The sequence below is a fragment of the Mugil cephalus genome, chromosome 2, assembly GCF_022458985.1.
Source record: "Mugil cephalus isolate CIBA_MC_2020 chromosome 2, CIBA_Mcephalus_1.1, whole genome shotgun sequence".
In the NCBI taxonomy this organism is placed as follows: domain Eukaryota; kingdom Metazoa; phylum Chordata; class Actinopteri; order Mugiliformes; family Mugilidae; genus Mugil; species Mugil cephalus.
Genome location: NC_061771.1, coordinates 26,047,958 through 26,064,754, shown reverse-complemented (window position 1 = coordinate 26,064,754; position 16,797 = coordinate 26,047,958). Strand labels below are relative to the sequence as shown.

At 41.4% G+C, this 16,797-nt stretch overlaps 1 protein-coding gene across 1 annotated transcript; it reads right to left on the bottom strand.

The window, feature by feature from the left end:
- Nucleotides 1-573: 573 nt before the first annotated feature.
- Nucleotides 574-15,541, bottom strand: rac2 (Rac family small GTPase 2). The gene is made up of 7 exons (XM_047578738.1): nt 15,387-15,541; nt 9,483-9,554; nt 5,915-6,032; nt 4,862-4,924; nt 3,775-3,934; nt 1,877-2,010; nt 574-1,244 (listed from the first exon to the last, which is right to left on the bottom strand). Exons 1-6 carry the CDS (start codon nt 15,419-15,421, stop codon nt 1,880-1,882), a joined length of 579 nt encoding a protein of 192 aa, XP_047434694.1. The 5' UTR covers nt 15,422-15,541; the 3' UTR covers nt 574-1,244; nt 1,877-1,879.
- Between the last annotated feature and the right edge of the window lie 1,256 nt (nt 15,542-16,797).

The window sequence follows — 16,797 nt, the reverse complement described above, 5'->3', positions numbered from 1 at the left end:
CTTTTTTTTTCTTAAAGGGTTAAGGCGTGGACTTGTTCCTCAACCCAAATTTCGTGGTATATAAGCACAAGGGAACAAAGAGCTGCACAGAGCGTTTGAGCAAACAGAAAACAATCATGGACTCATATTCCCTTCAATCAGCATTTGCATTCTATCTCTCCCTGACTTTGAGCTGTACATGATCATTTGTTCTTTGACACACACTTGATAACAACGAGTGAGCGATGCTTCCCACCTGGAGGGAGGGAGATGGGGGACGACCGAAACGCCATTTACCAGTCGCTCAGATTGATACACCTGTCCTGGTGGTTTGCCCTTTTACCAAAAGCAAAGTGAGATGGATGACGCTTTCAGCAGATGGTAGGACGACGCATCAGATACATCAGCATTATATTAGACATCAGCTTCCACGCTCGGCTCATTCAGTCCACAGCTGGGTTCATGCACATGATGCCGTATATGTATCTGGTGCTGCCCGCAGGAAACCACGGCGTCTGTACCGCGACAGAAAGGCTTCTCTGTGTTCTAGACCGAAAGTGATTGTGGGAAAGAAAAATCGAATGTCTGCAAACATTTTGATCTGATCAAAGATCTTTTATTGCAATAGCACAAGAAAAAATACATTCGTAACAATTTAATTTCCAACGCGACGTTGTTTGACTCCCTGCTCACAAAGAAATACCGTTCCTGATCTGCATGTTTTCTCATTGTTCATCACTCTCGAAACAAAAAAAACGAACAAAAAAAACCCCAAAAAACGCCATGAACTAATCTCATTAAAACACGGTGCATATTGCACAGATGTTGTTCTTATTAAGTGAAATTTCACACGACGCCTTTATAGGCTGCCCATAGGTTTTTGACAGCCTATAAAGGCGTCTTGCGAAATTCGGTGTGCTGGAAGTTTGCTACTTTACATAAAGCTGGCTCCTGGTCTTCCACTTAAGCTCGTGGATGAATCTCTGGTGGGAATACTGGAGCAGTTGGTAGATTGGTTTCCTGTCTGCTGCAGCATTTATAATGCGCTTTAAAAAAAAACGTCAACAACAACAACAACGAAAGAAAAAAAATCCACCTCTAGGGATGCTGTACAGAAAGGTTTACTACTGTTTAGCTACAACACATTACTTTTAAGATCGTTGTAGTTTAATAGATATTAGATAGATAGAACTTTCAAATCCTCTTAAAAACCAGGGTCAGCAGTCTGTATGCCTTTGTCTTTTCCTCTGTTGTTCTGCAAGAATCTAAAACAAAAACAAAAACAAAACATGAATCACGGGTTAAATTGGACATATGGTTAATTTCTCAGCAACTACTCATCCTCATTTTTACACATTTTAAAAAAATAATCCCCTCCCTTCTCGTCTTTAAATCCTCCCTGCGCTGTCGATTATTAACTGCAAGCATGGTACAACCAGTCCTACAGTTATTATGGTAATTTTGAAAAAAAGTCTGGAGCTCAAAAATTAGCTCCTTTTTTTTCTACTTGTGTCTTTCAACTGCTAATGCATCTCCCACTGAGTAAAGCTCGGGATCGTTGTCTGTCAAATTATTGTCTGCATTCGCGCCCCGTCCTCCTCCTACTGGTAAATTGCATATGTGCCCGGAAGACTTGGAAATAATCACCCAACTGCTGTGAGACGCACTTTTATTTCTACGTAGCAAATGTGACATTAGCGAAATCACTTTACAAGAATCTGCCTCTATCGTCGGTGCGTCATCGCGGCAGTAAAGGGTCCTCACGAACTCAACAGAATCCCTTTCCGATTATGATCCTAGGGACAGATGAACGACCCCTCACCCGGCCTCCTCTGCTTCACCACGTGATCCCTACATCTTTCCTCACCTTCGCCCTCTGTGTTGGCTTTATTCTCACCGTTTACAGCAGTGTGCAGGGCTTCTTCTTTGCCCTCGTGGGCTGGGGGCACAGGACGGCCCGGATGGCCTCGTCAAACACGGTCTTCAGACCACGTTGGGTCAAGGCTGAGCACTCCAGGTACTTCACCGCATCTGAAAACAGGGACGTGTGAATAAAAACTGCAGGTAAAGACACAAAGACCAAGCAAGGGAAGCCGGCTGTACAAAGCCACCTGCGATTTTAGAAATAACGTATAATTTGTGGACCCGATCGATAATGCTGTTTGCACCCTTTGTGGAATTTTTCTCAAGACATCGTGTACGTGCGGGCTGACTTGTAAGAAAACGATGTGTGGAAGCTACAGTACATGTCGACTACAGCATTTGCAGCATTAAAAGCGACACGTCTGCTCTTAGAGGCACAGAAAAAACATTCCTTTTGACCTATTGTTCCCTTTGTGCATGTTTTCGTTCATTTTCAGTTGCAGTTAGGTTCAGGAAAATAAACCATTTAGATTGATTTGAAACATACGGAAGCCCTAAGCGGCGACTTCCTTTGTTTTCCTGTGTTATCCATTGACTGTATATACCATGCACAAACCCATCGTGACGTCACCCGTTGGATTCTGAACCTCAAAAATGAAGCCTGAAGTGGGCGGAGCCCACGGTCGCCATCTTGGATGAGCTTTACTCCGCCCACACTCGGATACTCCAAATATGGACGTAGGGGGTCGTGTCCGACATTGAGACCCACCCACACAACACTCCACTACCTGCTAGCTCAGGCTACTGCCGGCCACTCAGACCTGGAACACCCTTAATTATGCAGAATTTTAAACCTTAATAAAAAAATAAACAGATGAGTTAGAAAAAGTCCTCCTGTACAGTCGTCATGAGGAGTGAAATAAACCATTGAGACCAAAACCGTTCGTTTTACCAGGCTGTAAACATGTTTAATAATGCTGTAAAATTGGGCTTTTTAACATGAGGGTCTATGGGGATTTGCTCCCTTTTGGAGCCTCTAGTGGCCACTCGATGAACTGCAGTGTTTTGCACTTCCACATGGGCTTCATCGTTCAGACCCAGTGGTTGGTGATATCGAGTTTGATAAAGCTTATAGTTAGAGCTGACTAAGGTGGCACCGATCCATCTCTTAGTTGCGCTTCTATAGGCCCAGGCTGCTGCTCCTCTACTTTCTCATTTCATTTGTTCTTTTTTGCTTCTCATGCGTTTGTGTGCTTTTACTACTGTATAGAACATAGGTCTTCAATGGGGGGTCTGTTCCCGATTGTACTGCAGGGGGGGTGTCGCAAAATCTTTGGTTGATTAGACACTTTTTTACATATTCGTTTTAACTTTTCCCAACACATTTAACTTTATTTAAATACACATTACACTAGACCTGTCAATCTAAGCCTCCTGTACACAGTAGGCCCCGCCCCTATCGCTGCTGAGCCAATCATGAAGCCTTATTTTACACGCTGACTCTGTCAGGTTCAACGCAATCGGGGAAAAAATGGATCGTTCCAAACTTGGATTTGGGGGAAAAAATCTACAAACCTAAATAAACAAGCCTGTGTTACATTTTTTTGTGGTACTAAGTAAGAATATTTCTATATCTTCACATTTTTATCAAAATAGCCTTTCAAACACACCGTCGCTAGAATGCAAAGAAGTGCGTGTCTCCATGTCCGTAATTTAATTCTGACCAGAGCTATTATTTAATACCTGCATAGCTGCAGATCATGTCTTGTCCTTGGTTTGACAAAAGATTCTTAATTGTCTCTTGAGGAGGAATTTGTGGCTGTGGCCAAAACTCAGATGAGCTAGAAATTCGACATTTTCTACTACTGTTCTTCTAAACACGTGCATTGTACACATGATATAAAGTCGTGCCCCTGCAACACCATGACTGACCTATGTCCTTAGCCAGAGCCAGGCCCTGTGGGTAGCTGATCGGCGCCAGCTTCTTTTCCTTCAGCTTCTCGATGGTCTCCTTCTCGTCCCTCAGATCCAGCTTGGTGCCCACCAGGATGATGGGCGTGGAGGGGCAGTGGTGGCGAACCTCTGGGAACCACTGGCAGGAGGCAGAGTACAAAGGGCAAACAACATGAGAAGGGTGGAAAGAAGGAGGCATGTAATCTGCCATCAGTCGGCAGCACAGTCTGAAAAAAAATCTCTCCACAACACGTTTGTCTGAAACATTCAGACGACACATCATTTTGTTGATGGGTTACATGTTCTCACTTAGACCTCAACTCCCTCGTCAGTACGTAGGAACGTTGAATGAAACTGTCTTCAAGAAACTATATATATCTTTGGATTTCGAAACAGTCTTTTTCATTTGTATTTGTATATTTATGTTTATTTCTAGATCTTGGTTGCTCTAAACTATATAGTCGCTGCACAATGTGCGTGAGTGGCTATACGGGCCATGCGCTGCTCATTAAGTCTGCACTAATACATGTTCTATACATCTGGCCCACGAAGCTATGGGTAAGCTATACCCGTGCACCCCCCCCAGAAATGTATCTACGCATTACAAAGAGACAGACCGCAAGAGCTGTGATTGGTCCACTTGTGGAGTGGAGATACAGACACTTTGCTGAAAAGAAAAGACTGTGTCCCGTAGAGGCATAAACCAGATTTAAATGCGTACTTTCTCTGGGCAAAGGCATCAGATGAATCAGTGTAAATCCAAACCACATCTATCAGTCATGTAAATACACCAACCACTGGGACTCCTCAGATCTCAGCTGACCTGACTGCACCACCGCTGTGCACAGATCACAGATTTTGCATATCAGCTGTCCAAGCTTCACGCAGTGATGATACAGACGGTGGCGTGGCCTAGCTCGCATGGGTGATCCTGTCACCGGCTTATCTTTCTTCAACTACTGTTCCACTAACACATGGTGCAACAAGTGTTGTTTTTTGTTTTTTTTTCATGTTAAACCCCATGATTTTTGTCCAAATGATCCAAAATCACATGGACGGAGCTCACCTTAGCTCTGACGTTCTCGTAGGACGCTGGGCTCACCAGGGAGAAGCAGATCAGGAAAACATCCTGAAAAATACCACAAGAGAAGATCAGACGGTAGATTTTTAATAAAGTGGGAATGCGACCAATGCAAATGAATACAAACCGATCAGGCATAACATCATGACCACTTTCCTAATATAGCGTAGGGCTAGAGTTAGGGTTGTGCCTCTCCTGCATCCTGCTGAGGAGGGATGCTGCAATCAAGGAGTGTCATTGCTATGGGGTGGGGGGGTTACCTGGTCTGGTCTAGGTGGGTGCTACGTGTCTATACATATGACTGCCAGGCCCAAAAGTTGCCCAGCAGAACCACAAGATGGTGAATGTTATTTCTCCTGTCAGTGGTCATAATGTTGTGGCCAATTGGTGTATATGTTATTCCGTACCTGTAGTAACTCAATAACAATTTAGTTTAATTTAGCACAAAATATAACCTCCAGTGTGAAATTAAGAATTGAAAAAAAAAAAGAGAACTGTTGATTCGATATATGTGCAACATTAATATTATAATATTAGGCAATGAATTACTTCCTCAATTCGGATGATGGATTAAATGTGATGTAACCTATTTAATTAAGTGTATTTTTTTTTGCCTCCTACAAACCTAAATTTCAAACACCGACCAGATGTCAACCCAGGATTTGATCCTTGTCACTATTAGCATCATTGTATGACACTATACGTGCAGCGTAGGTAATTGCACCTTTTGATTGCACCATTGATTTTCTATTTGCACGTGATCACAAACAGTGTTAACATTTAACATTTTGAGAAATTTCCGGGTAGATTTTTCTAGACAGATTTGATTCAGGTTGTTCCAGCAACAGCTGCACCGTCATCAATAACGTCTCCCTTTTCTCCTTCCCCCTTCTGTTTCCGTCTCTCAAGCTAATGAGGCCGTAGCTCAGGCTGCCTTATTGTTCATGGATCTGACGGCCGCGATTTAAACTCTCTCCTTTCACAGCGGGAGACAAAGTGGGTGTTTCTTTTTCTTCTTCTAATTAACTGCACGCGTACCGTCTGTGGGTAGGACAGGGGGCGGAGCCTGTCGTAATCTTCCTGTCCAGCTGTATCCCAGAGGCCCAGGTTGACTGGCTTGCTGTCCACCATCACATTAGCTGAGTAGTTGTCAAATCTGTTAGGGGGGAGAGAGAGAGGAGGAGGAAGGGGCAGAAAAGGTCAGCGATCAATCAGTCAGCCGCTCATTTCACTGATTATTCAAGCAATCAATTGTTTGATTTATACGTCCCCCACCCCCGTGTTGTGGAAAGGTCCCTTTATGAGACATGACACGTCTCAGATCTGAGAGGAGCTTTAAACCCGGGGAAATAAACTTTAGTCCACAATGTGAAGAGTTTGCCTCACGCACACACACATACAAAATAACATAAATACATAAAATTTTCTTATTAAACATCATTAAATGTACATAAGCTTTTCACTCAAAATACATTAAGACAACCCTCCAAAAATAATGAAAACAGCAATTTAAAAAAAAAATCTTTCTTTTAAAAATATTGGAAAAAGAAAAGAATATATAGTATAAAATATTAAAAATATTGGAAAAATAAAATAAAGTATAGTATAAAATATTATTCACCATTTGATTGGAACGTTTACTGACACAATCATGTGAAAACAAGGACATGACTTACTTTACTACTATATCTTTTTACTATATTAAACATTTAGATTTTTTATGATGTTGGTTTAATAATTTTCTTTCTTTTTTAAATTTTTTTCTATCTTATCTTTTTCTTATCTTATATGTCAGCCAGGGGGCGTTTTGGCGCCACTGGTTAGACTAAAAGAATTACAAGGATGTAGTTTTCAATTATACATTTAAGCAACAGCGCCCCCGTGTGTTCACTCTGAAACGGTACAGTTTAATTTTACATTGCTTAACTTCTCTTTTGAGTTATGACACTACCTTTATTTATTCATTCATTGCTGTTAAATTCATTGTAACTGTATTAAATGAAAAATGTGTCTGAAGGGTTCACAAATACAAAAACACTGTCGTCTCTTAATTTCTTTTCTTTCTTCTTCTTTTTTTTTTCTTCTGTAACCTAAACACCCCCGGCTCTGTTTTTAGCAGCACCGCACTTCCCTGTCATGAATTTGTCCAGCTCGCACTTTCAGACGGTTCAAAACGGAACAATTACTGGCATTTAACCAACGCGGTGTGACTGATCAAATCACTTTTTTTACTTTTTTCTTTCTTTTTATTTTTTTTTTTTTATCACAGCTTGTTTGGTTTTCACTTCTGTCACAGGATATTGATACATTTCACTCCCCCTTGTTTTTTTTCACTTGCTTTTATCATTATTACCATTAGGTGTTATTAATGCATTGCCTATTTTTTTTTTTTTTTATTTTTGATTCACACACAAAAACCACATCCTCAGTTTATTTTAAAAGGTGCTGTTCTAGCTAATGTTGATCATTTGACGCATCTGACATTTTCATACATCATATAATCATATATGTTGATATGATTATATAATATGTTTTTAAGCATATTATTCAATTTGGTTTTGATACATAGTAGTTTCCAACAAAAATATGCAGGATTTTTTTGCACTAGAGAGTATTTTTCATATATCATCCAGAGTCTGATTTATGTTATATATATTATATATATTTTACTCTGTTTGGACAGTATTTTGTGATTTAAAGAGATATCCAAGATTCCCTCTGTTAATACCTGGAAATCTAATACTCTGAAACAACAATTTCGTACCTCACTTTAGCCATTATTCAGATTTATGTTCTGGAAATGTATGCAGAGTAGAGAACTCTTCATTTCCATAGTTAAATATAAAATTCACAGAAAACTTGCAATACAAAAAAATACTGTATTTATGTATGTGATCAACTGGAGAAGTTTCATGGTGATATCTTTTAGTTAGAAATTTTACCCTATTCACCTGTACTGTCTCGCCTTAAGGTCAGAACAAAGTTTAATCCCTAATGGTTTAACCTGACAACTATTTTCTGCACACATTGATCTTTTTGCTGATTTTTCTTTCGTTTGTGATACAAAATAGTGACGTCAGTTACAGAAAATCTGAAATGACTCCTACGTCATCGTTTTTTTTAACCACTGACACAAATCTAACGCATTTACAATAAAATACACATCTTAAATTAACTAAAAGGAAAAGCAACAAGTCCCTCTGTGACATTTGGAGCACTGTTGCACTAAAACTGGTCCGTGTATGTTTTAGTCAGTGGATTTTCCGTTGAGAAAACGCGAAAGGGGAAAAGTTATTTGATTTCGATTCTAAAATTCAAATACTGAAAGTTGAAATTCGAGGCATTTTTCTTTATCTGGGTCAAGAATGGATATATTTTTTAAACGGTCTATTTTAATTTTCTGTTTCTTAAAATAAAAAATAAAATCATGAGAAGACAGAAACAAAGAAGCGCCCGTTTTTTCACGTTTTGTAACTGGAAGTTGTTGTTTTCAAAGTAAGAGCATGTATGAGGACCGTACTGTGTTTCTGCCCAATTTTATGACGATCTGTGGTTTCCCTAGCTAGCAAAACCGAGCAGCTAAAACATCTTTGTAACCCTACTCTGACGATATTGGTAAAACAAATTCTTGTCATCCGCAGAAAGTAATGCACACACATCAGACTAATGTTAGCTCGTAGCTAACTATTCCCTGATTATATGTAGTTATTTTCAGTTTTAATCTGAAATGTATGAGGTTTTTTTTTTTTTACAGTCATGTCAACTTGCCTGAGAGTCTTCTATTCTATTCTTCTATTTGTTAAACAACAAAACAACTTACTGATTGATCTATCTGTCAACTTCTGTCACACAGCGCCTCACGCGTGCTCTTATTTTGAAAACGACTACTTCTGGTCGCACAACATGAACAAAAACGGGCACTTTTTTTTTGTTTCTGTCTTCTAATGATTTAATATTTTTGTTTGTCCATTCTCGACCTTGGTAAAGACAAACGCCTTGAATTTCAATTTAAATTATTTAAAATTTTTAATTGAAAAGCAAATAACCGCTAATTTTTTGTTTTGGTTTTTAATATCCTTTTCTGAATGGGAAATCCAAACATTTCCCCGTTTCCTCGTGCAACGTAGCAGACTAGAAGTAGAAGTTGACCTGGAAATCAATGACTGCACTTAAGCAATAGTTACATTCCAGCACTTTCAGGACCACGGCAGCATTGAGGTTGAGGGGTTATCCTTTACTTCCCCTCCTTGTCCTCTGTTGGCTGTGACCGGCTGAGATTAGAACAGGCACGCTTTTAAGCAGAAATGTGTTCTCATAACTTGCAGGCTGCCGCCAGCCCCAACCTGCCCGTGTGTTAACACACTTTTGAACGTGTGCCAGCGCACCGCAGCTCGTGTTTATTGCTGCGACAAAGACACCGAAGGCTGAGGTTTATCTGTTTCTACTGCAATGCTTTAAGAAGATCTAAATAAAAGAGCGCGTGCTTTCTATTTTAATGTAGTTTTTCTATGTGGCTTCTGAGCAAGAGACGGTTAGGGCAAGTTAAAGAAAGAGAGTAGGGTGGGGTGGGGGGGTGGAGGGACTCATGTGGGTGCGTTATACTCACACAGTAGGAATGTACTCCCCGGGGAAGGCATTGGTTGTGTAGCTGATGAGAAGACATGTTTTACCCACAGCTCTGAATAACACAAGTAAAAACACATACGGAGAGATATTAGAACAAAAACAATAAACACAGACAGAGTTTCAGGCTATACATTAAAAAAAAAAAAAACTGAGAGGAAGATTAAAGGTGGATGGGATTTTACCAGGAGACCAGGAGTCACATCCCATTCCAAACTTCATACTGCGTAACTTTCACAAAACAACCAAATGTCCAGCACTACACAATGTGCAAGATGCTGAATGTCGTGACATGCATTGAGAAATTAAAGGAAGAGATGCAACGTTTTACGCTGACAGACGTCTGACTCATAGTGAAATGGGCTCGAACTGCTTGCAGCTCGCTCGGTTCGTTGTGCGCTTCAACTGTGAGACGACACACACTGAAAAGATCCGTAGACACGTTCGAAATTAAGCTTTTGATTCGGAGCGTACGGAACAAACGCGCCGCTTTAGAGGCTCGTCAACCGGGCGATGAGCTGTTAGCTCGGTGATGAAAGTGAACGGTTAGCCTCACGAGAACAGGAAACCTGAACTCCCCGGTGCTCCGGATTCACATCAACACCTCACATTTATAGATTTCTTTCATCTAGGTTGTGGTATTTCCAAAAGACAAAGCTAGAAGAAAAAGACAAACGGATTTTTCTCTTGAAGACGTTTCTCTGTTCATTCAAGAAGCTTCTCCAGGGGGTTTTTATCCTCGTGGCTTTCATGTAGTTGTTGTTTTTATGTAAGGTTTCAATTCGGGCCCAGACTCCTCCGTATATTCTGAATAATGTAATCAGACTCCCTGCATCTGTCAGCCCTCACATTTTCAGTCACGTAAAGTCGATAAGCAGCCATGACCTAGCAATGCCTCTGAGCCGACACCATGCAACAACGTACGAGGACGTGCCACAAGAAAGGTGTCTGGATATGTGCCTTCTTGTCAAATGTTTCTACCCTCCGGACCACCAAACCAGATTAAAGGCAGATGTTGCTCATCAGAAATACTTGATTTCATAGGCACATCCTGCTCAGATGGAGCATGAAAATTCATCAACCGTGGCTCAATTCGTGGAACTTCCTGAGCTCCCCTGTGATGTTTTACTACCAGTAGGGGGAGCTTGTTCTCAGGAGTGATGAACGAGTAGACCACACGAGGCGCTGCTGAGATTCAGCGAAGCCTAACTTGAGGCCGATTTGTAAAACTGTATTTAAAGACGCAGGTTTCAGGTGCAGTGTGGCAGAAAGACATTTATAGTCCGTAGAGAACCGCAGCTGTCGGTGCATTTTTTAGGCTTCCTTCACAATAAGTGAGGCTGTTGTTGCACCTGCGATGACACGGCTTGCTTTGTCGTAACTGAGACAAGTGTAACCCCGTTCCTCCCGGTTCCTGGCTGCTTGGAGGACGCCGTAGACGCTGAAGGCTGTCTATAACATGAAACGTCTGTGTGATGAGGGTGGCCTCCTGACTCATCTGAGTTCATGTTTCTATATCTGGCACTTGTTGCATTCAGCATAAAATTGAGATGGGACTTCACCCGCTTCCTTTTGGCATCAGATCACCCAAATCAAAGACATCCAAACGAGAAAAAAAACCCGAAAGGTTTTGGGTATTTGAGCATGCACACAGTTTCAGACTTATTTTCCAAGGGTCTCAATCATGTCAAAAAAGAAATGGATAAAAAGTCCTGCAAATAAAAATACGTGTTTGATATGAAATGGATCCCAATAAAAGAAAAGAAAAGAATAGAAATAATGGTAATAATTCACACGTACACCTTCACGAGTCTCTTTTTACTTCTGACCAATACGTTAGAGATTAATTATGTATGTACAAAATTAACTACCTGGCCGAGACTATTCTGATCAGGTTCAGAGACCAAGATAACAGATAAAATATGAACTTCTGTAATTTGACTGAAACATTAAAGTGTAATCAAACAAACTAATAACGAATAATCATGAAGGAGAATTACTTTCAGATTAAAGTTTTGCATGGAAACTACAAAAATAACATCACACTGAGTTAGCATTTTTAAAAGGGCTAGTCCAATGCGATGACTCAGCGGTGGTGTAAACCACCCAGATAGCAACTAAGAGACCATTTATATCTCTGCGAGGACACATATCTTGATTTTTTTTTCAAGGTAATTTTGTTGGTGGGTTGTGTCTCCAAACTGCTGTTGTGGTCATTTATTTTTTGAATTCAGTGTCAGAGCTACGGTCGCAAGGAGAAGTGTGTCAACGCGCGTTTTTTCATCTGAAATGCAAACAGTTGAAGTGAGGCCTGCAGAGCCTGTTCCGTTTAGGACTGTGGCCTCGCTCGTGCATTATGGCTCGCAAAGGTATAAAAGAGCAAGCGTGTGTGTTTTGCGGTCGAGTGTGAGTCAAAAAGGAACTGATCTGTTTCAAAAGCATCAGTTTGAGCTGAAAACAGGAACCAGTTGAAATGGCCTATAAAGAAAAAAAGAAAAAGAAAGAGATTTGTACCTCAGACCTCCTTCTTTCTCAACTCTTCTGAGGCCTACTTATCTGATTTTTGGTATTCCTTCACGTTCTTTTTGCCATTTTCATCTTAAATGTCCAAGAGACCACTTGGTTCAGTCCCGACAGCCGCAACAAACGGTGCAATGGCCTCAACCACACAGAAGCAGCACGCTTCATTTAGCTAACTGTGTTTGTTCGCGTAGCTGGTACGTACGTATATGTGCAGCTGTAGTTTGCATGAAGGTAGAAATTATTGTCTGTCTTTGTAAAAATCTGGGCACACACAGAACTATTAGGAACAATCACTGTCACACGTAAAACAAGACGATCTCCTCATGTGACTTTTGTGTTCGGCCAAAAACGAAAAGCAAGAAGCCTGGCAAGGTGGATTCTCACGGGAATTCAGCTTCCCCTCGACGAAACCGTCACTACCGTTGTTTCTCATGGCCGCTCGTGGTATTACACATCAGCCTACTGCTTCTTCAGGTTCTACTCTTTTGGTTATAGACTTTGAAACGTGGGTATCTGACATAAGCGAAGTACATGACGTATTGTTTCAATAACATGAGGGTGATGTAAAGTTGAAAGGGGCGTGTACGCAGGAGGGACCCAGGAGCCATGCAGCCCCAAAAACCTTCGACGGCCAGTAAGAGTGTCGGATACAGGTGATTGACAGAGGTCGCAAGCTAGTTCCTCAAATGTTCACCACAAGGAAACATCTCACACGACTACGGTTCCTACAGCCTAGTGCACCATATCGACAGTGGTCTTGGAGTGTCAGGTGACAGGAAGAGCTAGCCATGTTGCCTGTGGTACAGCGCTCATTGTTTATTCAAGAGATGTCCCCCGAAAAGCCAAAACATTAAAACCACCGACAGGAGACGTAAATCTTGTGACAGTTTAATGTTCTGCAGGGAAACTTCTGGACCTGGCATTCACGTCACGAATACCAGACCAGGCGCCCCAACCCCATAGCAGTGACACTCTTTAATGGCAGCACCCATCATGGTGTCAACCTCCAGATTCTCTCCATAAAACTGATCCACTATCTGTGGGATGATCCACCGAATCCCCTTCTCTCAACCCAAAGGACACCACAGGACACCCTCAGAAGACCCATGTCCATTCCCTGATTAGCCACAACTGTTTTGGAGGGAGACCTACACTTTATTAGGAAGATGGTCATAATGTAATTCCTGATTGGTGTAAGTAAATCATATATCATATTACTGCAGTCTGCAAACCATCTCTCTTTGTTCTAACGCAGCTACTAAGCTACAATAGCGTCCTCCATGTTGAATTTTTTTGGGATTTCACTTCCTTCAAAGACAAACCCCGACGAGCATCAAAAATAGCCTTTTGCCAGTGAGCCCACGCCCATTTGTGCGTCCAAACTCACCAAATCAGTTATTGTAAATTTTTACAGAACATGACGCGGGTTAATATTCAACCGGCGGGATGTTTTAAAATGATTGTTTAGTGCTATTAAATTGTAAATGAAGCCTGGGAACCTTGCACGTCTGTACACGGAAACTTGCATCAGACTTCCCTAACCTGAGGCCAACTTCCTCTTCTGTCTGTTAAGCAAAGCCTCTTTTTTTTTTTATGTGTTTGAGTCACACCGATAGACGAGCACGTGTCCGCATGTCACAGAAACTGTGCGGCTGGTCTGGATCTTTTTAAAAGGTCTCCACGAGGTACGCCCGTGCAAAGGTCGCCTGCTGTAATACTGGTCCCAAAGTCAACCGCTGCTGTAGGGCTACGCAGAAAAACAGAATCAGTTACTCAACACCCCACCCCCACCCCAACACACACACACACACACACACACACACACACACACACTTTACACCAGGTTGCCTGTAACCACTGGCCATGTGATGTCAGGTGTAAAACAAGTTATTTTCTTCAGATTCCTCACATTGCTTCTTCCTGTCTCAGTTTAGAAACTCAACAGAGCACCTTTGTACTGCCACAATAAGGTTCAAGTTCTCCAACCCAGACAAACGCTGTAAAGAGGTTGTGTCTAATAATAGCTTGAATGTGTCAGTCAAGTGTAGGGTAACCCTTTGTATGCTAGCAATCTTCACGTATACAGTATATAGTTCATAAGTAGTATTCGTATTTTATTGTTAATGTGGGACAAATTAAAGAACAGTCGTCCATTTAGACACTGATGTTCATAAAGTAATGTGCACAAGACCATGTATAAGAAAATTAAAACTTATAAACACTTGGTTCAGGTCAGGGGAGAGCAAATGAGCAAGTGTCACCAAAACCTCCAATGTTTTGTTGACCCATCCATCTGCACCGACCTCCTCCCTCTTTGCTGCTCCCGCTCCAGCTTTTACCCCAAACGACCAAAGCCTAACCAATTTTAAAGAGGCGCTACAAATCTTTGTCTGTTCCTCTTGTTTTTCTTGAGAAACCAGTTTTTAAGCATCTTAATTTGCCAGCCAGTGCTGCAAGGCGAGATTGTTGTCGCGCGCACGGATTTACGGGAAACTTAGCTAAATGACGAAAACTTTTGTCTCGCAGACTTCGCCCGAAATGCGTTTTCAGCAGACTCAAGGAAGTGCAGGGCCGCAGCACCTGAGCGCCTCCTGTGACTAGTTTTACGCTGTTATACGTATTCTCCTGGAGATAGAGCTCAGATACTTCCGCATTGCAATTTCCAGCATCATTTCAACCTTTAGCTCCACCTTCAAGGAAATGTAGAAGTTAGCTTCTCTAACATGGCAGATGACACATTTTCCAATCCTTTTATGACAGAGCACATTTCAACACTAGGACAAAATAAATTCACCAAAGAGTGAAGATTGTAGTTAGGGGAAAGCTTTGGCTAAACCCAGCCCCAGTGCCTCTTAAAACTCCTTCCTGTTTCTTAAATCTATCAGTTTCTTATAATCAGTGTTTTTCCTTACTGCTATTTCTGTATTTCATGATCTCTATCTAGAGGAAGGAGTCCGTGCTCTGAGTTTTTTGCTTCTCTGAAGCATATTCCAGCATGTTGTGGCCTGCAACGCTCATCCTGCGCCCTCACCCCGAATCAGCAGCGCCAAACACACACACACACACACCTAAAGATTTACATGTCACATGGTTGCACAGTTTCTCCAACAAGTTGGTAAAAAAAAATAATCATAAACAAAGCACAGAAGTATTTAGAAGCTCTTTTCGCCACAGAAGTCGGCCACATCACTGCGGAAGTTGATCAGACCGTTAACAGAACCCCGTCAGACGAAATTCTGAGCCTCGGGCCAAATGTTTCCCGCGGTGCATCAGCCGAGCCCAAGCCCCGGGATTCAAGACTTTAAGGCAGCTTAAGTTGCAACAAGTTAAGTGTAGTAAGTAAAAAAAAAAAATAATGGCGTACCCATCTCCCACGACCACACATTTGATAGCCTGCATCCTGTTCCGCTCAGCTTCGCCCCGTGCTCTTCACTCACTGACAGATACAGACTCGGAGGGGAAGGTTGAGAGGCGCAGATGTAAACGCAGCTACAGGAAATTGCTGCACACCTCCCTCCCTCCCTCGCTCCCTCACCTCCTCCTCCTCCCCTTCGCTGTTTCTTGCTCACTCTCCCTTCAGTTTCAAACTCATCTCTCCTTCCTGTTTTCTTTTTTTGCTCCTTTTCTAACCGGCGAGCCGTGCAAACGGAACAAGTCAAAAAATAATAATCACAATAACAATAAAGCAAAGACCACTGATGTCGAAAACATAAGAGCGATGGCTAGGCGGGGGCGAGGTGTTGCAGCAACTGTGACAGTGTTTGAAACTTCCTCCTTTGTTTACTGGCACTTTTGCAATCATGCACAGACTTCTGTTAAGGTTTTAGCTCAATTTTGAAATGTAGAAGCTGTTTTTTTAAACAATACTGAATGAAAATTAATTTCCTGGACAGTTACCCTAAAACTAATCATTACCAACCTTAACTTTAACCCCAGTCCCTTTTAATCTTTCATCCTTCAACTTTAAATTTAATAATTTATATCACGTCTGACTTCTTTTCCACCCAAAAAAGAGAACCGTATCCCGCTTCTGTGATCGCGTCGGCAGGTTTATGAACCCCCACCACGTTAACACAACAAAAGCACATAACAACCGAGACATATATTCGCAGTTTCTATCAGATTTTTGTCTGTACTGGGTTCAATTTTAAACTGCATAAACGCAAAGCGATGCAAACTGATGTTTGAGAATTTTTTTTTTTTTTGTCATTTTAGAGCAGCTCTTCGAGCAGTTATCCAACTAAAGGATGTTTTGACCAGATTGCAGTTAAATTTAAATCTACATCAGGCATTAAACGGAAATGTATGCAAATTAACACACCCTAATATGAATACAGCTGTGATACTCGTTAGCCACCACTAGAGGGCGATTGAGAATCATTTTTGCCTTAGGAGCGACTCTAAGTAAATGTCACGTCATTAGTTAAATTTAAGTCTTTGTTAAGCAAGAAAAGTTTTAGTTTTCAGTAAAAAGCAAACAAAAACAAACAAACAAACAAACTGTAAACTCTCGTATTTTGTGGTACATCAAATTAAGACACTTTTAAGATTCTTGTATTTGTAAAATGCCACCTCACTCGTTCCTCACTCGTTACGTTGCCGCAGTAACTTGTACTGTAAGCTTACAGCAAAATCCCAGTAAGTGTGGTTGCTGTGACATGACGCTAATTGTGAAACCACACATTTACCAACTCATAACTTTTTCCGCGAATGCATTTCATGAGTCAAGTCAGCCCGGGTCCGCACGGCACAGAAAGGGAAGTGATGCTGCTTTC